The sequence below is a fragment of the Apteryx mantelli genome, chromosome 16, assembly GCF_036417845.1.
Source record: "Apteryx mantelli isolate bAptMan1 chromosome 16, bAptMan1.hap1, whole genome shotgun sequence".
In the NCBI taxonomy this organism is placed as follows: Eukaryota; Metazoa; Chordata; class Aves; order Apterygiformes; family Apterygidae; genus Apteryx; species Apteryx mantelli.
Window position 1 is genome coordinate 4,448,791 of NC_089993.1, and position 25,172 is coordinate 4,473,962.

General features: G+C 41.0%; 1 protein-coding gene across 9 annotated transcripts in view; it reads left to right on the forward strand.

The window, feature by feature from the left end:
* XPO6 (exportin 6) overlaps positions 1 to 25,172 on the forward strand; it is a 61,815-nt gene that overhangs the window by 22,451 nt on the left and 14,192 nt on the right. For 2 of the 9 annotated variants that reach the window (XM_067306002.1, XM_067306003.1), the window contains exons 4-14: positions 538 to 735; positions 5,111 to 5,270; positions 5,694 to 5,771; positions 11,433 to 11,886; positions 11,997 to 12,026; positions 15,415 to 15,541; positions 16,350 to 16,459; positions 19,284 to 19,425; positions 20,227 to 20,319; positions 22,669 to 22,738; positions 24,639 to 24,798. In XM_067306002.1, the coding sequence (XP_067162103.1) occupies positions 538 to 735; positions 5,111 to 5,270; positions 5,694 to 5,771; positions 11,433 to 11,886; positions 11,997 to 12,026; positions 15,415 to 15,541; positions 16,350 to 16,459; positions 19,284 to 19,425; positions 20,227 to 20,319; positions 22,669 to 22,738; positions 24,639 to 24,798 (1,622 nt within the window). The remainder of the gene's footprint in view (positions 1 to 537; positions 736 to 5,110; positions 5,271 to 5,693; positions 5,772 to 11,432; positions 11,887 to 11,996; positions 12,027 to 15,414; positions 15,542 to 16,349; positions 16,460 to 19,283; positions 19,426 to 20,226; positions 20,320 to 22,668; positions 22,739 to 24,638; positions 24,799 to 25,172) is intronic. The other 7 variants (XM_067306004.1, XM_067306005.1, XM_067306007.1 and 4 more) reach the window with 7 other exon arrangements.

A 25,172-nucleotide genomic window follows, 5' to 3' on the forward strand; every position in this document is an offset into this window, starting at 1 on the left:
TGTTTAACCTGCTAATATCTGCTCGTTTCCTTATCTGCAGGTCTGCCTATGACAGCAGAGAGAGCTGAACTAGTTCAAATGTAGATGCTTAAGTTTTAAGTCATCATGATGGGTCAGGGAGAAGCTTGGGTAGATGTGTGGCTATTGAAAGCTGTAGCCTTTTCCCTGTCTGTGCATTGTGGCAGGCAGCAGGAACCATGGGCCATATGATGGAGCAGCACTACATGGTTGTCTATCCTTGCGCTGTATGTCTGAATTCTCTCAATGAGAATAGTACTTACTCAGCTTTCACAGTAAACTTGGTAACTACATTTGTGGCTGCTTTTTTTTGGGGGGGGGGTATTTGCTTTGAGGTAATTTTTTACCTATGTTAAGGAAGCTATGATGAAATGTATTAAGATGCTTTTCCTGCAAGATACATGGTATCTTTGGGTTAAAGTTATCCTATTCAGACACCTAACTGCTCAACTTCAATGAAGCATTTCCTTTTGGCACGTCTAAGATGTACTCATTTGGGAGGCCTGTTTCTTTTTCCAGAACCTAATCAATAAGATGTGGCTTGGGGTCCCATCTCAAGACAAAATGGAGATCCGCAGCTGCCTGCCCAAGCTTCTTCTAGCTCACCACAAAACTCTGCCTTACTTCATCAGGAACAAACTCTGCAAAGTCATTGTGGATATTGGCCGACAAGACTGGCCAATGTTCTATCATGACTTCTTCACTAACATCTTGCAGGTAAGAATGTATCTTTGGAAAATATGCTGAAGTTTATAAAAGAAAAAATTAATTAAATTCGTGGAGAGACATTATGTTGTATCCTTGAATAGTGACTTCTCTTGACAAAGGTTAAATAAGAAACAATTACATGGAAAAGAAAGTTGTAGGTTCTTCTAATTCCTTTTCCTTTAGTTTTTCAAATAACTTGTAGCTTCTTGCACATTCCACTTTTTTTTTTTTTCCTAGTGTTGTGTTGAGATTAAATGGAGCCTTCTTCTGACATTTAGGGGCATTTGTTTAATTCCTGGTGCTGTACTGACTGCTGGAAGAAAATCAAGAGGGTGGCTTGATGACAGATCTGCTAATGCTTCCCTGCTGGAAGAGCAATGTAGATGTGCTGTGTTCTATTGCCAATATGCTACATAAGCTGGCAGATGAGCTTTCATGAGTGTTGCTGCAGCAGGCTTAGTAAATCGGAGCTCACTCCACCTCAGTGCCAGTTCTCTGCCACAGCAGCATCAGCAGAAGGGAATGTGTGCTGTAGAGGTTAACTTTATACCAAGACACTGGACTAGACACTGGGGATGCCAGTTCCCTTGTGCTAACTCTGTTGTCAGGGTGAAATGTCTCAGGCTACTGCACCAAGCTTTGCCAGCAAATGTGTCTCGGCACCTTCTGTTTTAGTTACAACAGTAGTCTGGGATATGTCCGTGAAGTGAGTTGAAGTCTACCAGGAATGCTGAGTGGCTGCTTTACTGTAGAGCCAGTTGGCCAGCCACATGAGTAGTGTTTCCGCAAGCTTTGCGGGCTGCTTTGCAGCTCACGTGGACCCGTGGTGTCCTAGTGATGCTGTTGCTGGTTCCTAAACCAGGTAGTTTAAAGCTGACTTGGTTATAGTTATACAATGCTGAAGGCAAAGGCGGACTGAAGTCTTGACCTACCGTAGTTCTTGTGTTCTCTGTGAACTTGAGCAAGTTGAGAAACTTCTAGAGTCTTCCTGACCGTAATTTTAAATTCTTGGTTAGCCTTCTGTGCAAAGTTATGCAAGTGAAGCTCTTCTGTGAATATACTCAGCATTTTAGCCTTTAGCTCAGATACCTTACCAAACAAATCATGTTCATGTAATATTTTTTGACAAAGGAATAATAGTGCGCAACAAGTATTAACCACACTTGGAATTTTAAATATTAAAGTGTAATTGTTGAAAATGTGTGGGTTGTGGATTATTCTATTTAAAGAAAAAAGTCAGTAAAGCCCTGGCTGGGTCACTGTTGGATGACTCTCGGAAAGGAAGTTTCTGAAAGTAGCTGTTGGAGGTTTTTCACCTAATTCTAATGGCCAAAATTATCCTAAAAATCTTTGGCACCTGATGACGTAAATGAATGCTGGCGGAGATTTTTAAGTGGACTCTCACAGAAAGGCTAGAATATGTATTTGAGAGTCATGGTTGAGCCAGTGCCGCTGGTTTGAACGTTGGTCATTTGTAATCCAGCATCTTCCTTGCAAAGCTGGAGTCAAATGGTACAGCCTGAGCCAAACTCGCAGCTCGCTGCCCCTGCAACCTGGCCAGCGCAAGCCTCCTGCTTGGGTTCGAGTACTTCTTTTCCAGTTCTCTTAAAACTGTTTGTATTTGGCTTAACAGGCCCAGTGTAAACCGAAGTGTTGCACAGTCTTTTCTGACAACATGATTACATTGATTTGAATGGAACTGTGCCTACAGACAAGCCACAAGGCAGTTATTCAAATAAATCAAAGGCCCAAAGTGTCAGGAGTTTATTTGTTAAGACAAATGGATCTAGTATTAATTGCGAAGTCAAAAAGTGCCAACTTTACCTACAAGGCTTGTTAGCAACAGAAGTAATCTCTTTTCTAATAGCTTTCTATAATCGTATAGTGCAATATATTGCTTTTTTTTTTTTTTTCCTGAGTGTTAATCTTATAAGTACTGTGACAACTGTCTACAGTTTAGGCTTTTGGTTTCGCCTGGATTTGCAATTGAAATGCCCTCTGGGCTTCTGCTTTCTTTTCTAGTGTTTTGGAGGTTATCTAAGTGATTGCAGAGCCCACTTTGGGTATCTGGCTTTCCTCAAGCCCCCTCTTCCGGGCTCAGCTTCTGAAGGAGTGTTCCCATGAAGTTAGTTTCTATAGCACAGAGCTTCCAAAAATGTTCGGAGAAAGCATAGGAAGACTATTAATATTGAACTTTAAGACTCCAAAATTATGAAGAGTAGCAAAGGAGTTGAAGATAAGCTCAAGTCCTCCTTCTAAGATAATTTGAACTAACTGCTTGATTATTTAGGACTGAATTGTATCTCAGTACTTTAAGTAGCCTCTCAAACTTTTATTGACCCGTTGGAGGAAAAGTAACTTGGGCTATTGTGCTATCATTGTTCAAAAGCAGTAATTCTTAGAAAATGCTACTTCTATGAAGGTATGAATTTGTTTATCATTAGCAATGCCATGCAGTGGCACTTCAGTAAACTTCCTTATGGTGCCTGAAAGTATTCTGAGGAAATGTTAAACCTTTCTGTAGTTTACCAACGTGTTCCATATTTCATTAACTTTCTTCTCTAGCTCTCTGCTTCTGTGCCAAACATCTGCTTCAAATACCTGATTTAGGGTCATGTCCGAAGAAAGAAGTAACAGCCATGCTGTTTGAAGAGGAGCAGGGATCTGGTCTTTTTGTTTTCTGTTTTTTTTCCTGCTGCCCTCATTAGAACAACTCAAATGTGGAAGAGGTTAATGATTATTAGGCTTACTGGTAAACTCAGATTTCTAAAGCTTGGATTTTTTTTTTGAGAGAGAGTGTTTTTCCCCTTTGGTTTCTTGGGCTTAGTTGAGTGTAGATCTGAGCTCGGTGATTTGAAGAAAGGATATAGAGACGGGTTACTTTTGTGATTTTTAAGAAAAAAAAAAACTTTGAAATAGGAAGTCCTGCTGCATTAATAATATGAACTAATAATCTCAAGATAAATGAAAAATTATTCTCAGAGTACTGACGAGTCCTGGGAGAGCCAGTAGCAACAGCTTAAGACATTACTACTGTCCTGTCTGAGATTGCTGCCTTTATGGTCCCATTTGAGCATAAAGCTTCAGCTTCTGCTGAGGACCATCAGACTGGGGAAATGGCTTATCCTGTGCCCGTTTCCACTCTGCCAGCCCCATCACAGGGCTGCTAACCTCTGGCAGAGGGGCTGTGGGCAAACTGGTGATAGCAAGAGTCTTAACCTGTCGTATCAACATTTTTGTCTGCCCTAAACTCTCATGGAGCTCATGCATCAGAAGGTCACTGCGTGAAGCTATTTGCTTACCTTCACCATGGATGCCAGCTAGAACTGAAAAAGCAATCCAAACTTTCCATAAGTGCATCATGTACGCCCTCAAGCCTGCTTTCTGAAAACCAGGCTCACATATGTTTAGACTGAGAGCTCACGTATGGGCTTTCCTTTTCATGTGCTGCTCTAAACTGTGGGTGTAGCCTGACCCGTGTTAAATCAGCTTGTCTCTGGTTTGGGGGGAGTCAGTATGAATAGGACTGAGGTCAGTCTGCGTTATGTAATTTATGATTTAAAGATTGCTTGTAATACTTGTGATTGGCTTTATATTCCCCTCCTCTCCTCTCCTCTCCCCCCTGCAGGAGGTAGTACATAAGTTGCTTTGGATATTCCAAGCCAGCAGAAAAGAGCAACATTTTAAGCTGAAAATAGAACTTTGTCCCACTTGAATTTGTCTCTAATATCCCAGAGCCTAATGAAGGCAAAAATCACTGCTTTCTCTGGCCCTGGTCCCATGTTTTCTGTTCACATTAAAAGTCATTCTTTTTAGAAGATTTACCGTGATTTCCAGTATGAGATCCGATACAGATGCAGGGAGACGTTGTATCCCTTAACCGTGTTCTGTGGTCATTCCATATTGACTGTGACTATTTATCAGGTATTAGAAGGAACAAGATTTTTTTAATGTTGAAACTGCTTGGCCGATGGCACAGGCTCCTGAGCGGCTCCAAAAGCAGCTCTGTTACATGGTGAAACTGCTGGTGCTGAGGCAATTCTGAGAAGTGGTGATGTCGGCAGACATCAGGCGGTAAACAAGGAACAAACTGTTACTGGTAAACATGTTGGAACAGCAAATGTGGGCAATGACATTATGAAAGCTCTCTTGAAACCCCAAGGATTCCCATGGTGCTTGAGCTGTTGCAACATTATGCATTAATGTCTCAGGAAATCAAATGCCTGCAGTTCTCTTCGCTCAACATGTAGCGCTATAAACTGTGGGAGTTGATGCTGCCTTAGTCTTGAAACACTGGTGAACTGCTAATAGTATTACTGATCTCGTACTTGCGATCTGATAGTTTTGCAGAATGTTATACCATGTTCGTGTGGTTTCCTTTCAGTTAATTCAGTCTCCTGTGACCACTCCTCTGGGACTGATCATGCTGAAAACTACTTCAGAAGAACTGGCATGTCCGCGAGAGGATCTTAGTGTAGCCCGGAAAGAAGAGTTACGGAAGCTGCTCCTGGACCAGGTGCAAACAGTACTTGGGCTCCTCACAGGTATGAGTTAACTGCACTTGCAGCATTGGAACAAATGTCGTCTTTTGCCGTCCCTCAGATGCTAGCAAGCTCGCGCTTTCACTGTTCAGTGAACCAAGGTGAGGGCTGTATGGTGGCTGCTTCCTACTGGTTGAACACTTTGAACTCTACTGCTTAGGTGCCTGACTCAACTTACTACAAAACAAGCTTATGTATCAGAACGGATTTATAGCCATGAGTGTACCCCCTGTTTATGAAGAGGGATTTAGATTGTGTATGTAAGCATTTAGTGATTTCTTCAAGTTCATTAAGAAAAGGCGATGTTCCTTGTCAAAACACTGTATAATCATGATCTACCAAAGTTCTATCATGGTCTCCAAAATGTTTGTTAAAGAAATTTGGGATTTTTTAGCAGGCTATTTTAAAGAATGTCTCTTTGGCCAGGTATTTTGGAGAGCATCTGGGACAAACACAGTGTTACTGCTGCCACTCCGCCACCATCCCCAACTTCAGGAGAAAGTGGTAAGGATGGCTAAAACTGAGTACTTCTACCTTAAATTTAAAGTACCTGGGAATAATAATCTTGTAGCTTGACTTGCAATATGAGGCATAGATTCCTTCCTTTACTGTCTAACCTGTTGTGATAACCTTTTCCTAAAGCTGTATGCAGGCCAACAAATTCCTGGTCAGAAAGGCACATCTTACCAGAAAAAGCAACTTCCACAGCAGGGAATGCTCCACTGAAAATGCCACCCCATTCAAGAGTGCCCATATAGCTTCCTCTTGTCTTCAGGTGGCAATAAGCTTTTTGAAGTATCAGTTCAAAATGCTGTAACATCAGTGAGTTGACACTGTCATCTGTGAATCACAGCTGTAAAAGCACATCAAAAGCCAGAGGAGCAAAACTGTAGCGCTAATTTAAAAAAAAAGAAAAAAATGACTGGGACTTTGTGCACGTGCATTGTGAAAGCTTATTTTCTGCCTACTTCTGTTACAGTCTTTCATGGCTGTTTATCTGATCTATGCTCATTTACGTACGTAATCCTTAGTTACCTTTGAAATGGATAGCACATTTCTGTGTTCTTATACTTTGAGTACATTTCATTTATCCTTTTAAGGCTAAATAGGGGACAGCTGTTGGTATGTTTGAGGTGACCCTCTATAAAGGCATTCCTGATGACTACCGGTTTCTCTGGTACTTTGATGTGGCAAGGACCTTTTTTACAAGCTCACCCAAGATTTGCTGTCCAGCAGCACATGGTGTGTTCGTTCCTGCTTCTCAGAATATGAAGCAAGAAGAAACACTGTGGTGCTGTGAAATCACCATTTTGTTTAAGAATTCTTGTCTTGGCTCTGTCTGCTTTAAATAAGGAAAAAGGAGGGCCTTAGGTTCAGGAGTCCTATAATGTCCAGTTGCATATGGGAGGAGATGAAAGACTTTTGGATCTGATATTTGTTTCTCCAGGGTCATACTCATATAGAGTTGTGGTCAGGGTGTACTGTGTTCTGTGAATTAACAAAACCCTGAGAGGTATCTTTGACTCTCTTGTCTTTAGGAACTTAAGTTAATCAAAAGTTGCAAATCACCTCCTTGCAGCCAAATTGCACTAATCAGCTGTCTGTGTTAAGTTTTGGTGTTTTGATGTGATGTAAAATTTTCAAATTTAAATTAGAATTGGACAAGAATATCAAGTGCTTCTGTCCTAGAAGAACATAAGAAACTTCTGTATTTATATATAAAATAAAAACCTTAAACTTACCTCACTTTTAAGGGGAAAATTCTGCTGCAGTAAGCAAATGTTAAAAACAAGAAAAAGAAAAAAGATCTCAGCCTGGAGCATCGCTTTGCATGAGTGAACTGCTTGGGGATGTCAGGAGTGCTAACTTCATCCACCCTGCCAGCAAGTGCTTCACCATACTGTGATATGACATTTAAAAAAGATTGTCTTCCAAGGCAAAAAGCTGATTAATGCTAGTTTCAACACTGTTGGTAGCAAGTTGACTCAGTGGTCAATAATGCTGTATTTGTACAAAACAGCTTGAATTGCTTGGTAAGCCAAATGCACTCTAGCAGAGTGTTATTTAATACAGTCAAATTCAAGGTCACACTTACAGAACAGGGTACTGCACCTTGGACAGCAGTTTCAAGAATTCCCATTCAGTGAGAGTTTTGAAGTGCTAATAACTTAAACTGGTATAATCCACAAACTCTCTTTTGTTGTCTGGATTTGTAATAGAAACATTCAATGGAACAAAATCTGGGATTGTTCTCAGTGGAAGCCCATTTGAAATGTCCTTTCAGTTCCTCAGTGGATCACTGGATGTAGCTTGTGTTGAGGCAGTTTCTCCTCATCTGTTCATTCAACTGATGGTGACTTTGTCTAGATAATATTTCTCAAAGTGAACATGTGCTGAATTTCCTACAGGCTCAAAATTCTCTGGGTCTTCCACATCTCCCTCTTTTAAACAACAACAAAAGAAAGACTTTGCACGCAGCATATTTTCAGGATAATTTCTAGTAATTCAGACTGCACCAAGCATTTAAATAAGACAGTAGTTAACACAGAAATAATGGAAAAAAGTTTCAAATAAAAAAATTTACACAGGCAGGAACTGATGAAATTCAGTCTGGAATTTCTAAAGGAACTAACTGGTTGCACTTCAACTTCTTGAAGTCCAAAACAGTGAGGCATTGAGTGCTTTGCGCTTCTGTCCATTGGTTGCTCACTTTCTGTATTTTGTGATGGACTTCTTTTTTTTTCTTTGATTTCTTTATTAACTAAATGTCCCCTGGGTCACTGTTTGATTTGATGATATTAAGGCTCACAGAATAGAATAAGAGTACCAGTAGGATTTCTGACATTCAGAGCTGAAAATGGGTTCTAGACTCTCTAAACTGGGGTTTAAAGACAGACAAACAATCAATAGCAGTTGGGTGGCTAGTGGCTTTGGGGTTTATTTCCAGGGTTTATTTACAGACAGAAACGAATGCATTTTGGAAGGTGAACTCTGCGGGAAACGTGGGTTCAGTGATACTCTGCCATGAAATTCTGCACTGTATATGTTAGTTGTTTCTCTGTCCTTAAAGCTTGTGAAATCTGTAAGCTGACTAAATCTTTTTGTTGTTGGTCGCATCTTGAGCTGTATTTATGCAGTGAAGTAGTCCTGTTTACCAGTGATATTTTAAACCTTTCTTGCTGTTTTTCTTCATAGCTTCAGTGGAGCTGCTTTCTTTTTATTTTTGTGTTCAGATGAAATTAATGGTGTTCCAAAAGGCAAAATAAGCCTTTGAGTCCCTATAAATCTTTAATATCTTCTGTTAGAGCCAAAATCTCTTTAGGAACTTAGTAAATCTATAGTGCTGCTTCCCCCCCCCCACACACACAAAGAAACTAAGTGAAGTAGTTGCTTGCAAGTCTTGTGTAGTTGTTAAATAGCATTTAAAGACCATGCTAAACTCATTTCTTGTACCACTTAAGCAAAGGAACTCTAATGCCCTGTATTGGGAAACATTTGAGTTATTGGATCAGTATAGAATTTACTTGTCACTAATCTCTTGGCCTCAAAATGTTTTCTTTGCATGGTTTATCTCTTTACTTGATGAATACTTTCCTTTGGCTTATTCACTCATGTATGGTAAACAAATGAGTAACAGAAGTAAATATTTGCTGCTTCTTACTCCTGCAACGCTAACATGATCTTAGCACCCTCCAAGAGTTTTCTCCTTGTGCATGAATGCAGTTGCTCCTGTAAATTTATTACCTGTTTATGAAGATTGCAAATATAACTTAAAATTCCTTAAACTCTGAGCTTCTGTGATTTAACTGGGTGCAAAATAGATATTCAGACCAACTGCTGTAAAGTACAGGAACTTAATTTGCAATTTCTTGCTGAGGTTGATGTATTAAAAGATAAGAATCTTACTTTGTCTGATTTTGTGGAATTTGCTGGACTGGACTTTTGAAATAGAAGCATATCTACTTTTGTAAAAGCCCGATGCAAGCAGCTCTTGAATTGCAGCATACTTGTGCATGTTATGATGGGGACTCCCTTGATATTAAGGCTTAAAGTGCCAAGTTAACTAATTCAACTGAAGTAACATGCTGCATGAAAAACTTCTAGGGTGGAGGGGAGGGGAAGAATCATCACTAAGGTTTGGCAGGGAGTTCTGAATGTAGTGATGCAAGACATTTATCTTGATTGAAAATGAAAGCTTAAGAGGAATCTGTTCATCATTCATGCTTCTGAGTACTTTGGAAGCAGCTCAGTAAATAATATCTCTTTTTCTCATACTGCTGTTGTGCTGGGTCACTTCGCTTTCAATAAATTTACTCCGTTGTTTTTCTGGAGAACTGTAAATTCTCTAATATGGGAGTGCTTGTGGATTTTTAAAGGTGAAGAGGTTATTCACACTCAGGGGAGAAAATTATGTTGAATGACATGGAGAAGGTGAATCAGTTTTCAGCTTGTGGTCTGTGGAAGCCTGTGAATTAGCAGGCAGTCTAGTTGATGTCGTCTGCTTGGATTTCCATAAAGCTTTCACCAAGGCTTCTTGCTAAAAGCTTTTGGGAAAGTAAGGCCATCGTGCGATAAGGGGAGAGTCTCTGTGTTGATGGTTAGTGGGCGAGAAGGTAGGAGGTGAAGGGTGAGTGGAAATGCTCTGCTCTTGCAATGAGGAGGTCGTCACCGGTGGAGTACTGCTGGTGCCTGTGCTAATGAACAAGTTCATAAAAGTCCTGTGAAAAGGGGTCAGCGGTGAGACAAGGAGGTTTGCTAAAGGCACTAAGATAGTCAGAATAGTAAAAAGAGGGCTGGCTGAAGACTTGCAGGAAGATCTCGAAAGTCTCTTGACTGGGCAATTGGTAAGTGAAATGCAATACAGATAAGTGTGACCTGCTTTTGGCAGGGAGGAACAGTACTCATCTCCTGCCAAATCATGGGCTCTGAGCTGAGCTTTACTATACAAGATCAACATCTTAGTGTTATGCTAGATATTTTTATGGAAACTTAAGGTCAGTAGCAATCAAGAACAGAGCACTACATGGTGCTGCGTGAGATTGTTTCACTTGCATCTTGAATAGCGGGTGCAGTTCTGGTCCTTCCTTGTTAAAAGGACAGAGCAGAAACAAAAGTTTTGTTGAAAGGCAATAAAGATGATTAAGGGTCTTGAATGGCTTCCATGTAAGGAACAAGAAAGCTAGTACTCTTCACCCTCAAAAAGCAATTGAGGGGGAGGAACTGCAATAGAGAGCTATCAACTGAGTGACATGAAGATGAATGGAATTTTTTTTTTTTCACCGTTTCTGTTTTTACAGGAAGTAAGAAATGAAACTAGCAGATATGAAACTAGCAGATGACAGGCTCAAAACAAAACAGGGTAGTTCTTCACTCAACCCATAGTTAAGCTGTGGAACTCTGTCACGAGATGTTGCATGTGTTAAAAGTTTATGTGGGTTCAGTGGGAGGCTGGACAAATTCATGGAAGGTAAATCTTTTTAGGCAGTGGGGAATTCTTCAAAGTCCATCTGGCACAGGAAACCCTTGTACTGCAAGTGGTTGTAGGCTGGGAAATATGATATGTGCTTGTGATAGACTTTTGGTCACTCTGAGAAAAGGTACTGGGCTTTGGTCTGACTCAGTACGCTCTCTCGTATAATTCACGAGCTGTCGTATGCAAGCAAAACCAGCTTTGCTAAGTTTCGTTCTGATAGGGATGTGTCAGAATTTTTGCAAGCTTGCGTCAAGGAGGCTCAGCTTCGTGAGGGGAATGAGTTTTATAATAAATCCCTAAAATACACCCTGTGAAATTGCTATTATCACCTTTTCCAAAACACTGCACTTGTATGTTACTGAGTAAGGCTAGAAGGTCAGGGCTGAGCTGACACTTAAGTATTTGTTTATTTGAAATACCCCCTCCCAGCAACTTGTCTGATCTAATGTGAAATCTGAGCAAAAAAATCAGGAAAGCGTTGGAATACAAAATCACTAGGTTGAGAAGAGGTCTCCTGTGTTGCTTTGCAAAACTCTTAATCATGTGTTCTTCTCGGACATAAATTTGTACACTAACTTGCTGAATGGCAGAGGCTCCAAATGGCTTTTGATGTGTAGCTAGAGCTTACAAATGCATTATCTGAAGGTAATTGCTTTATTTGGTGATGCAGGTGTATGTGCTTTGTTTCTTAGGTGACCTGTTAAGTAGCCTGTTGCAGAGTCCCAGTGCAGCCAAATTATTGAACCAGCCAATCCCTATCCTTGATACGGAGAGTGAATATATATGTTCCCTGGCACTGGAGTGCCTGGCACACCTCTTCAGCTGGATTCCTTTGTCCACTAGCATCACCCCTTCGCTCCTCACCACCATTTTCCACTTCGCTCGCTTCGGCTGTGACACTCGGGTTAGGAAGATGTCTTCTGTCAATGGCAGCAGCCAGAACTCAGTATTGGGACAGGAGCGTGGCCGGCTTGGCGTCTTGGCTATGTCTTGCATCAATGAACTGATGTCCAAGAACTGCGTGCCTATGGAGTTTGAAGAATATTTGCTACGGATGTTCCAGCAGACTTTCTACCTCCTGCAGAAGATTACCAAGGAGAATAATGCCCATACGGTGAAGAGCCGGCTAGAGGAACTGGATGAAAGGTAAGAGAAACCAAACAGCTAAGTAGCTGTACTAGGGCCTCTTGCTTTCTAAAGGACTGTCTTTATTAATTTGTGGTCATGCATGGTGTGTCTAATCACCTTTTTTTCAGAGTTCTCTGCTGGTGGAGCCAGGCAGAAAGGTAGGTGCACAAAGGTAAGGTGCTGGCAAGGGGCTGAGTTTGCTAAGTGACCATGGTGGCACAGGTTTGTATTCTTTCCTGTCCTCTTCCTCCCCTTCCCCCCGTTCGTCACTGTTTGACTGCAGGTCTGAGGTGGCACAAGAGCTGAACCTGCCCTTCATTCAGTTGTAACAGAGCAACAGAAGAGGCACAGTGAGGTAAAGGAATTGCAGTATTCCCTTTTCTGGTTGGTATCTGCCTTCTCTGTCTTAAACTCAGACTTACAAAGAGTGGGTAGATATTCTGCAAGTCACAACTTGAAAGAGAATGGAAGTAGTTTCATATTCTTCACAGAGATGTGACAATTCCTGATTGCTTTTTTTATTTCTACTGTTGTTTTTTTTAACAACACCGGAAGATAGCTTGGGGAGCTCCATTCACAGCGGTGGTGAATGACTCCACCTCAGCAGCGCTCTCGCGTGCTTGTTGACTGGAGGTAGTAGGGGGATTAGCAGCATCTTGGGAGGCTGCGTATTCTTTTCTCTGTTTTCCAGAAAGTTACTACCATGCTTGTTGCCTAAAACAGCTTGACTCTTTAATATCAGATGTTCCTACTTGTAGAAGTGAAAGTGAGGCTTGTCTTGCTGTTGTGTTGAGTGGTTGAGTCCATGTGTTGACAGGGTGGTGAAAGAGGTGACAACTTGATGTTGCCTTTTGTTGCAGGCCTGCTGGCAAGCATTTGCATTGGGAAGGCAGGCAGACTGAGGCTAACGTTGGCAAATGTGTTGTAACTGTGTGAATGTGCCCAGCATCTTGTTACGGATGCATGGTGGTGGAAATAAATGAGTATGGTACTGTTGTATAAAATATTTGTTCCCAGATGCAGCAGCAAGGATGTTGAGGCTCTCTTTTTACTTTGATAGCCACCCAGGAGCAAAACCCAGGAACAAACTGTGGGTCCCTTTGTGGAGATGACTTGCATGTTTCTTTCTTTTCTAGAACTCCTTTTTTCATATCTTTAGATACAGTTATAACTTTGGGATAATAAATCTAGATTAATTTCAACTTCTGTTTGACAATGAATTCTACTTGCTCCTTCTTTTTGACTAACTCTCTCCGACTTCAGTATTGCTCAGCTTCCTAAAACAAGGCGTGATCTAATACAGTTGAAGTCTGTGGACTTTGCATATGCGACACATGCTAGAGACCCAGTGTTAAAATTCTGAATTTCAGAAACGCTGTCATGGAAATCTGGAAGTCCCTGTATAATTCTGTTCTCTCTCTCTCTTTTTTTTTTTTTCCTATGGATAATGTCAGTAAGCAGCCTTCATTGACAAGACCGTGGAAGATCTATAGCTCTGCTACAGAGATCATATTGCTGTATCATTATGTTCTGCTGCTTATGCATGTTATCCACAGAGACTGATGTCTGTAATTGAGATCCCTTTTTATTCATTACCGAAGTCTGAAATAGGAATGTAACTAGGATGCTCTGGAGACAGTTTGGAAAACTGCAGCTGGCTTCTGCAGGAGTGGAGCTTTCTCTGAGCTGACTCTGTCCTCAGCACGGAAATGGCTACCTTAAAGATGGGAAGATTTTTCCCTTCTTCACTTAGTGGGATAGATATACTTTTACTTCCGCAACTAAAGAACTTACGGCATGAAATTCTTTTTCACTTGAACTAACAAAGTCCTCAACAAAATTGGCACAGTTTAAACTGCCTCGCTTCAGTATATTGCTGTCTCTGGAGCTTGTCTGCCCCAAGTCTGTTCTTTCCCCTGCCTCTTGTGGTGGTTAATCTTCTGTTTTATTTTAAAGTCAGCATGGCTTTGAATGGATTGTACTGGCAGACTAGTCCAGAAAAAAATTAAGCTTGAACTGTCCTTCACTTTCCTGTTTGCGCTGGCTTTAACTTGATGATTCCAAGATATTTTATGGAATGGGCAATGTCTAGTAAGGTTATAAGCGATAGCTCAGAGATTGCAACTTAGGCTTTGGGGCTTGTAGAACAGGATGCCAATTTCAGTGACCTCTGATCAGCGCTGCTTTTTATTTAAAAAAAAAAAAAAAAAAAGTATGTTTTGGTCCAGATACTTGGTTTTTGCTAAATACTTTAATTTTGAAGCATTTGGTCAGTAATGAAGACGTGTTCAGTGATGGTAAGTCTTGCCAAACAGACAGTGCCAAGTAAATGTAAATCTGACCTTTTTGCATATACCAAACATTGTGTGGATTTGTAGGCTTAGACTAACTATCAGTGATGCACCTTTTGTTAACTGGTAATGTTTCCAATCCTGAGTTAGTTCTCATTTAGAAGGAACAGTTTTTCCCCTCAAAAAAGGGTGTGCAGGAGGAGAGCAGGGCAGTGTAATAAAACTGGCCTGTTCAGGCATGTCTGCAACTTCGCTAACCCTAGTTTCCTCTTTCTTTAAAAGAAAAACGTGAAATACTTTTATTCTTTAGAACTCTTAATGTATGGGAAAGATGGGCTTCTCTGCGTGCAGCCTCGTAACCGGGTCACTGAGGCTCTTGGTCTTTGTATGGCGTCGTAATGCTCTGGTCGTGCATATGGAATGAGGGAATACCTGCTTGTTTTCTGTGTAGGTAAATGTGAAGGTGGTTTCTAACCCAGACAAAGTTCATGTTGTGCAGTGCGTGTTCTTGTTGCACAGTAACAGCTTACCGCTGTGGCCTTTAACTTTTCTTCTAGTGGTGGACTCATATGAGACTCCCTGAAATTTTGATAACAGATTCCCTTTTGGATCTTCACTTTGTGCAATCCCAAGCATTGAATAGTCCTGGGTTTTGGAAAATGGCTTTTATTTATTTATTTATTTTATTATAGTCTAATTCAGTCACAAAATACCAGGCTCAGTATGGAAATTTATGGATGATGGCTGATCTGCGGTGCATAAGAAACAGTCCTTTCCAGCCCTAAACTACATGGCTGTCCAACCACCTGTTGTGAATTTTTAACACATGTATTGCTAACTCTGGCATTAACTTCTTGCTTTCAGCTGAATCTCCTCAGCGGTGCAGTTTATTTGACTAACTGTATATGCACACTAGTAAGATGAGCCTTGCTATTAAATACTTATTTCTCTAGGGTGGGGGGGCTGTACTTATTTCCAGGCCTGATGAAACTCAGTTATATTTATCTGAATATTAAAGTTGCTTTTGACTAGACTGTCTTTTCTGCTGTTTCAGGTATTAATGGAATGAAGGGTTGCCCATCCTGTAGGTAATTGTTGCAGGGCTTTATATTTTGATTGTCCTACTGGCTATTAATTGTAACATTCTTTTTAACGAAAGGGTTTTGAGTGAATTTATCACTATTTCAATGAAATTGCTTCCCTTGTAGAGTCCTTCATGTCTTCTCAATTGTATTTTCTTTTCTTTCCCATGTAGCTACATTGAGAAGTTTACAGACTTTCTCCGTCTCTTTGTGAGTGTCCACCTACGAAGAATTGAATCCTACTCCCAGTTTCCTGTGGTTGAATTTCTGGCACTGCTGTTCAAATACACTTTTCATCAGGTACACCACCGCAACATTGTTTTTCTCGGTCCTTTATCCTCTTTCTCCTACTCTCTCCTGTACAGTACAGGTAGCTTGTTTTCCCCAGTGGAGTTGATACCTAAAGCTAGCTCAGAAAAAAGTACTTAACATGTCTTACTAGAACTTGTTCAGTAGTGCTGGGGACTTTTAAATGACATGATGTGTTGAGTCTCTCTCTTGAATTTAGCTGGAGAAAAGTAGTAGGATGTAGTTACCTTGCATGAGTAACTTGTCTGGTATTTAACTTTGGTTCTGCTTTTATTTCTCTGCTAGTCTTTAGAAAATATTGTCTGGAAAAATCTGTATCACTTGTTTTATATTTTGAGGTGCTTTTCTTTCTCCTGCAACTGCTGCTTTTACTGTTTCTGAGGCTTTCTTTGTGCTTGTTTTTAACTATTTTCAAAAAGTTAAACCCTGTGACCTCAAACAACTGTCACCCTGCTGTAGAAGCTGTCACAGTGCATTTCAACATGTGAATAATGACAAGGAAACAGCCTTATGAAGTGCTAGAGGCTGATGCAGCAAGCCATAAAGTTGGTTAATGCTGAGACCACCCTTGCAATTTCTGGGTTCCCACCCTGGTGCTAAGGCTCTTGCTCATCTTTTGAGAGTTGAGACTTGTAAATCTCCCCAGCGATCTTGTGGACATTTTTCAGTGGAGCAGGAATCCAGTGCTTAATGAAAGTTCTTCCCACTGTGTGAAGTGCATACTAACTTATATTTTCACTGTGATAAAAAAGTCTTGCCATAGTTCATGACATTCATCGTGAATTTTGGTGTATTTCAGCCTACCCATGAAGGTTACTTTTCCTGCTTAGACATCTGGACGCTCTTCTTGGACTATCTGACTAGCAAAATTAAAAGTCGTCTGGCAGACAAAGAAGCAGTACTCAACAGGTAAGCGATCAGCAGGCTGTCAGGATGTGGCGGCTGCAATGAGATTCTCCTGGTCACTGTGGAAGAACTATGAGGAGCAAGTCATTGTTTACGCCAACTTTGCACATGCTCGAGTTGCACAAGATGCCTGTTACTTTATTTTGTTAAAATCCTTGAACTCCTTTTGAATGAATCTGTGTGATAGTAATGGAAACTCCACAAAGTTTAGACTTTTTTTCTTTTCTTTTTAATTCAAACTGAGCAAATTAAGGCAAAAAAAGTGTCACTTAAATATTTTGTGTGAGCCTAGCAACCAGAGGAAGAAAGCTTTGGACTTGAATATATTTGAACTGAATATATTTAAGCAGATAGACCAGGAGAATTGGAGGATAATTAGTTATTTGAGAAATCACGATGGCACTATGTTTGGAAGTTCAGTTCTACTGACCCACCTCTATGGCTAATGGTGCGTTGTGTATTAATTGCAGCTGTGGTTGGCAGCTCTTCCTTTGTTGCCCCTTGAAATAGGTGGCTTGTTTTATCAGAAATCCCTTTGCTGCCATTTTAAAAAGACTAGTGAATACACCGATATCTTGTTCAAGTGTGGCAGGCTTAAAAACTACCATGGCATGTGCCCTGTTGTGTTTCACTAACTGTAGACGTTTCTTTCCCCTTGAGTATGCTAAATATAAGTAAGTGGTTAGTTACTGAAAGACAGCCTGGCATCATAACCACAAAGAACAAATGTGGAACTAGCTTACCCCAGACAGTTCTCTTCCTTTCAGCATGGGAACTGTGTTTTTTTTAATTTCTCAAGTAGCATGTATTTGCATTTGAGCTAGGTTATAATTTGTTCCTAATTTGCCAGTGTGTCTGCCTAATGCTGGTGAACACTGCCTTGGTATTCTGCTCCCCTTCTTTGTCCGGCAAACGTGCATGCAACTTGTATTATCTTCATATTGGTCTTTTTGTTATGGAGAAAAAGTCGAAAGAAACAATAGCTGTCTCTCTTGGAGATGTAATGGCATATAAGTGATAGCAGCTTGTGCTGCTGTTTAGTCAGAAGTACCTGCCCTTAGTGACAACTTCTATAGCTACAACTTCCTTCATGCTTTAAGACATGTAAATGCTTCAATTTGATAACATGGGTGTGGTTACACAACAGGAACACCAGATGAAACTTCCTGTTCTGTGGTTCAAAAGCTTTGCATTTTGTACATATTACAGTTATACTATTGGATAAATTGCCAAATCCGAAGTTACATCATGTTATTACAGAAAAGATGGCAAGTCAGCCTCCTTGCATTGAAAGCTTCCAGCTGCTTAGTTAGTGACACAGCTGACTAGTCCGACATTTGGATTACATCATGCTCTGAATCTTGATGTCAGTAGATGTTTAATGCCTAGTTTTCCAACTTGATCTTATTTAGAAAATGACATGACTTGCCTTTGGCTCAGACCACATCTTTTAAGGAAGGAAGTTTAAAAATGGGGGGAAAAAAACAAACCAAAAAAGCCCCATCAAATCCCCGAACTTTGGCATTGCGTTAGCAGGAATGGCTGCATGCTCAGATGGTTCTGCACTGATTTTGCAATTTGGCGTTATTCTTCGGTCATCAAAAGAAAGAAGGATCTTCTGTGCTCTATACCTGCTGCATAGCTTCTGAAAGATGAGAGGACATCTTTCAGTGGTGTGACTTTAGTTTAGTGTTATAGTACAAGTGGAAAAAGTGATGGCTTTTACTTTAATGGTGAACAAGGGCCTGGTATGAGCTGCAAAAATACCTGCAATTGTGTTGAAGACATTGACATAAACATTGAAGCTACATTCAACAGCAAGAGGTCTGAAGAAAAAAAAAAGGGACCTCTTCTTTATAGACCCATTCTCTGAAAACCTAAACCCTGTGTAAGATCACTGGGTAAGAAATAATCCATGAATGGCCCTTAACCATCTGGTCAGTCCATCACTCTTAATTTTTCACCTCTGCTGAAGAGCTGAGACTTGTGATTAGTGCCACTGTTCCTTTATCTTATCAATTGTTCCTTCCTTTAACTAAAGATTAATTGTAAAACTGTGGCTGAATGAGACGATGCTGAAGATACTGAATTTATTGGCCAGCTGCTTTGGGGAAAGAGAATAGCAGAACAAATTGCCTCGGAGGAGGCCCCCTTTTGCAGAAGGTAGCAATAACTCTGCCCTGCTTCATCAGTTCCTTGGTGCCTACCCAAAAGCCAAGCACCAGACTGAGGCTGCTGAGGAGCAGCTGAAGCAGGAGGAGCTGCTGCAGCCTCCTGTTACAGCCGCCTCTTCCTCCATCCTGGTGGCAGGTTGAGCAGACTATGAGGTGCTGTCATGTGCTGGGGACCAAATGGAGTTACCCAGAGATAAGGCCAGCCCAGCTTTCAGCATATCAAAACATGTGCCTGGTGTTTGCAAGCAGGACATGGGTAATTGTTGTGCATCAGAAAAAGCTCACGCTGCTCATGTATATCTGCTGCTATTCCTGATAACTACTCCTGCTGCCTGTCCTGTTTTAAAACTCCTAGGCTCCTTCTCCTGTTAAGTTCTCGGTTAGGCCCTCAGAGATATGGGGGTATCAGATATTACCCCAGGCTATTTCCTTGCAGGTACATTGTTATCTAAAATGACATGTTATTCTTAATCCTGGGATCTGTTTGCTGATTCCTCAACAAGCCTGTAAAGCCATGCTGCAGGCTCTTTGCAATGTCTTGCATTAAACAGCCATCTGTTCTGCACCTCTCCTTTGCTGGAAGGACTGAGGCCAGAGCAATCTCTGCAGAAGTGTTTTATCGGTCTCTTGCTCTGTTTTCTCCATGGCCGCAGGTACGAAGACGCCTTGGTTCTGTTGCTGACAGAGGTGTTGAATCGAATCCAGTTCAGGTATAACCAGGCACAGTTGGAGGAGCTGGATGACGAGACACTGGATGATGATGTAAGGAGCAGAGTTGAACAAGGACAACTGCAGGTCTGGATATGAACTGTTGTACTGGTTAGGGCTGGAATGTCTTTCCCAAAACATGGTCAAGTTTTTGGAGCACAAGCTAGACTGCTGCTTCTTCACTCAATTCTGCCTGGGTTTTGAGGTTTAAAGGAGCATGAAGTGTTTTTATTGTACTTAAAGTCACACTAAAAGGATCCAACCTTTTATTTATTTATTTATTTATTTATTTATTTTTAACTTTGTCGTGGAAAAAATACAGATACTTATGTCCTGATTATCGTAGGCATTAGGTATCCATTTCTTATTGATTGGGAATGTAAATGCTGAAATACCTCTGAGAACAAAAGCTTTAAGCTGTATTTGTCATTGGTGCTTTCATTTGAACCTTCTGTTTCTCCTAAGTCAGCATTGGTAAGCATAAGCTTGATCAATATTGATGTGCTCCAGAAAAGAATAAAAGCTAAGTGGAGTAGGTGACCAGAGTGGGTGAGACCAGAGTTACTGGAAGGGCAGGTTGTGCTGTATAGCGGGTGCTTGTCAGCAGCACAGTAACGTGCTTTAAGAGTGAATGCTTGTGGCTTATCGCTCCAGGGGAACATAAGCGCACAGCCCACAAAATAGATGGGTAGATTATTCCCCATCAGGCATCCGTGAGCATGTGGTAATCGGAAGAACAGTATCTCTTCAGGATTCAGGTGTCCACAAAAGTCAAGCTCTCAAAAGGAACTAGCTAGACACGAGCTAAAGTGAAGACGTACTAGTCTGCAAAGAGCCCTCTGTTTCCATCTGAAAGTATAATCCTTACCTTGGTGTTTCTTCCCGTAGCAGCAGACTGAGTGGCAGCGGTACTTGCGCCAGAGCTTGGAGGTGGTTGCAAAAGTCATGGAGCTCTTGCCAACTCATGCCTTCTCTACACTAGTAAGTAGTTACGACCAAATGAAGGACCACACAAAATGAACACCAACCGCTGCAGTTTGTTGCAAGCTGTTTGATAGAGGCCACAATGAGGAGAAAAAATAACAGGGATTTGCTTTTAGATGCGAAAGCTTGGCAAAGGGGAGACTAGAAGTCAAAGGGAAAAAACTGTCTTTCTCCGGCTTTGTCAGATTTCTTGGTGTATTTTGAAGAGGGCACTGCAGTGAGCATCTGTCTTATTTGCTGGACACTAGGCTCTTTAGAAATTCCCATCTCTCCAGATGTAAATATTTGGTAACAATCCTTCGCTGCTGTTTATCTTGACCTTTATATTAGGAGGCAGTGCTGTGAATTGGACAGATGAGAATCTCATTATTAGGATTTTACAGAGAGTGAAATCTTTGTTTAAATGAAAGGCTAGACACAAATGCTAAAGAAAGGGCCTCAGACAATTGGGAATTACGTCTAATAAACACAGATAAGCTTGCTTCTCTCCAACTAGTGTCACTGTTGTTGCTGAGATTAGTGTTGTAAAAAGTTGCCTGGGTTTCTGGCATTTAATGGTTTCTGAGGAGGAGCTCTTGAGGCTGTGAGCCAGTGGAGCCCAGAATTCAGTGGTTGTTGCCTTTCCTCCCAGTGAGAAAAAAGGCGAGTGTATTCAGTAGGCTCTCAAAGCAAATGTAGTAATTCTGCTGGAGATATTACATACCTTGACCTCTGAACCATATTCCCAAGAAGCAGAGAAGTTGGGCAGTTGTGGAGGAAGAAGGTGCCTGACTTGGACTGATTTTTTTTTTTTTTTTTTTTCTTGCTCATGGATATTTTTAATAAGAAACGTACTGGTTGAGCTAAACACCAGAAGCGTATTACTGGAAAGTCTTAAGCAGCGAGCAGCATATTTCTCACGTGAATGTAAAAGTTCCTCTGCAGTGCGTGGCATGGTGTGAGTCAGCAAGATGCAAACAATGAATGAAACAGCTGTTTCACTGAGCGCACTGAGCATATGGGTCATATGGTGAAGAGCATGTGGCTGCTTAAAGCAAGGCTTTAACAAGAGGAAGACTATCTGTTTTTTGGGGTTTTGGTTTTTTTTAATAGTTCTACTCCTGTAGTTTATATAAAGACATTTGACTGTTATTTAGGCACACTACAATATAATCGTGGTAGTGAATGCTTTTGAGCCCTGCGTTATTTCATTCTTGTACACTGGATAGCCCAGGAGGTGCTCAAGAGGTCTTATATGCATTTCACAATAGTCTTTAAAATGCTGTTGAATTCAGTGGCTAGGCTAGCAGTATCAAACATCTAAAACATAATATATGACAGCTGCCATTACTCTGTCCCGTGCTGGGCAATGAACGGCTACAGTTCCTTCCACTGATGGATGGGTGAGCTTTTGTAAATCCAGCCACCTGAAATGTAGTTTCTGACTTTGCCAATGGAAATTAGGTGGAATTATGCCAGACTAAAATGGTTGGAAAATATTCTTTGAGGTGGGATATCTGCAAGGAAAAGATTAGCGTGCAGTTCTGTCTTGTATGTACGGAAACACATTCAGGCACAAGGCAAATAATGCCCTAATACACACCACTGCAGTAACCTGGCTGGCTGAACGCCAGTTACGAGGCTTTCTAGTCTGTGTGTATGATATATTCCACCGTGTTAGCACAACCTGTTGCTCAGCTAAGTATCAGTAGGAACAGGCATGCCTGCTGTCAGTCTTGAATGATGAAGTAAGCTAATGCTCTGCGTTCCTAGACCAGGATGCATCATGACTGTCACTTGTTCGCTTGGCTCTTTTCCCCATGGGGCTTCAGCTGCTCCTGATACAGTTTGCAGCTTGCCAGCAAGGGCGGCTGCAGTGCTTTCCTCCTGAACTCCGTTGTCGAGGCACTGAACTCAGCTTCTTCAGTTGAGTATTTTGGTAGCTGCATTTGTGAAGCTGCTGCTCATGAGCGGGGTGGATGCAGTTCAGGTGTCCTGTGCTCCAGGCTCAGCCTTTCCCTGATTCTGTACCCCTGCATTGTTCAGTCTGGTTGTGCCACGCTATCGCTTATACTTGTCAGGCCACCAGACTGTGAAGCTGATTGCTGGTATCTGTGGGAAAAGGAGAGCTGTCACAGAGGAGTCCCTTCAGCGTGGTGATCTTCATTGTTTTTATGACAGCTATCGAGACATGAGAAGCTGTGCCATGCAGAATCGGCCCAGAACCTGGAAACTTGCCTTTCTTCCAAATGTCTTTTTGAAGGCAGTAGGGAGAAATGAAAACCATTCTCTAACAGTGTAATTATAGTTGAGTGTAAACTGTGTCTACCAAGTCCCAAAGTCATGCTCATTCCTTGTCTTCTCTAGTTTCCAGTTCTGCAGGATAACTTGGAAGTGTACCTGGGACTCCAGCAGTTTGTGGTCACTTCAGGGACAGGTAATACCACCATCCATCACTGTAGTCCTCAGCTCTGAATAGCAGATTTTGAATGGCAAAAATGCTATACACCTGCTTTAGCATTGCTTCCTCCATATTCCGTTTAGGATCTGAAATTCTTACCCCAACGTGTATAGTGTGTAATGGCTAAGTAGTCAGATTTTTGTTTGCTATTGGAGTTTAATAATGTGGTTTAGTATTGCTACACTTCTTACCTTGTTCTGGCACTTGAAATGAAGGTAACGTGTTAAGAACAGGTATGCAGCATCAAATGCTACAGTAATGTGAAGTGATAATGGTTACTTTTTTCCCCTCCTACTAAAACTCCATTCAGGAAGAGTTGGGCTTCTGTTTGCTTTGGGCTCTAAATTTAAAGTGAAGTTGTCATAATAGGAGCATTTTTATTTAGGCTTGAATTAAAACCAGATGTAACGTAATGACAAGATCAAGTATTTAGGATGTAGTATCAGTTTCTGAAGATTTCTGTCTAGCTGGCATCTCGGGAGCCTTCACATATAAAGAAGTATAAAAAGAAATCAGTACTCTGAACTGAATAAGAATGAAAAATGTGATTCCTTTTTTAGCGTGTTGCTTCTTCTTGAGAAATGAGGAAAGTAGAAGTAGTGGAATGACTGAGAGATCTGGACGAAGAAAGATTATAGCTAAGGATGTTTGAAGTCTTCCAATATGTTCAGTAAAAGGAATCTGTTCAATCTTAAATACTGTTGTATATGTAATATAGCGTCTGTAACAAATTTTGTATGAAAGCAGACATTCCTTCAGGTACTCTTGGCTCTCTTGATGTAAAGAATGGCAATTTTGCATAGATGGTTCAGAAAAAAATACTTCCAATTTTAGGATTGTTTCACACCTAGGATCACAAGCAATGTGTGCATTTTTTTTAATGCTGTAGTCACAGTGCATGTTAGAAGCTTTCATGGGGACTGGCTCTTCGGCTCATGAATTAGAAGAGATAGCTTAGATGCAACTGGGGATTCAGAATTGGATGATAGGATGCCGGTGCAGATGGTATGTGCATGACAGGCTTGTTGCTGAAAATTTAAATGATCTTAGATTAAATATGGGCAATGGAAAGAAAAGCAGAGTTCCTCTAAAACATGGTGTTGCAGAATGTATGGGGGGGGTTGTTGCTGTTTTTGGGGGAAGTGAAAGGTCTGGGGTGTTCGGAGATGAGATATATACAATTGAGCAGTTAAACAATTGCATAGCTAATAGGGCTGGAAAATCCATTTATCAGTATGTTTCTTGTATCTGAAAAATATGAATTTAAATAACCACATTTGAAATTAGAAGCAAATATACCCTTCTTCCAAATCTGCTTCTGTTGCTGGAGCATTTTTTGCACTCTAGCCAGCAGAGGGAGTCTCAGTAATGACCTTCTTCATGGATCTGGAATTGCTTTTTGAGGTCAACAAATAACCAAAAAGGCTCCTGGTTTTTTAGATCTTCATTCCAAATAGAGGAAAATAAACGTGTAAAAGTCTGAAACATTTGGTAACATCCACTTCATCCTTCAAAGAGGAGTTTCAAGTGTGGCTGAGTCAGAGCAGTTGAACTTGCCTTAATCAGTTTGAATAATTCTGTCGCTTGGACAGTGCTCAGATTTGAACTGTGACCCACTGCAGAGCTAATTTAAGAAGAATGCTTGTAATGTAATTAGAGTAAACTTTGCATTTCCTGTAGCTTTGTAATTAGTTTTCCCATCCCAAAGAGCTGTATTTATTACAGTCACAAGGTTATGTGTTTTCTTTCTCACACAAATTTTTTAAAATATGAGTTTCCAGACTGCTAGGCTCTTATTCAGCAGATATTAGCACAAGTGAATATATACACTTGGGTCTTTTGGCTTCATTGCTAATGAACTATAATGTCATTTCAGGTCATAGGCTGAACATCACTGCAGAGAATGATTGTCGGCGTTTGCACTGCTCCTTGAGAGACCTGAGCTCCTTGCTGCAGGCTGTCGGGCGTTTAGCAGAATACTTCATTGGAGATGTGTTTGCTGCCAGGTTCAACGATGCTCTTACAGTGGTAGAGAGGTAGGTATGGGATGGGGAGTTTGCTGTTCCTTTGTCAGTACAGGGAACTATTGTCACCACTGCAGTGAATGTCAAAAGCAAGGTTTCTTTCTGCCTTCCCTTGTTATAATTAAACTGAGATGCAAACAACTCAAGGGCCAGTAGCTTAGCACTGATGAATGCAACACTTAAGTTTCCCAGATGACTTCGTATCTCATAACCAAAGAAATAAATTACTAATATGATGGGAAGGGGGGGTTAAATAAAATCAGTTATTGGAAAAGGTTGAGGTACTTGTTTTGCAGCATATGTGTTTTTGTGATGCAATGGTAAAGTTTGATAACTTCAGAGTTGCATGTCATAGAGCTAAATCTCTGGAATCTTTTTTGTTAAAA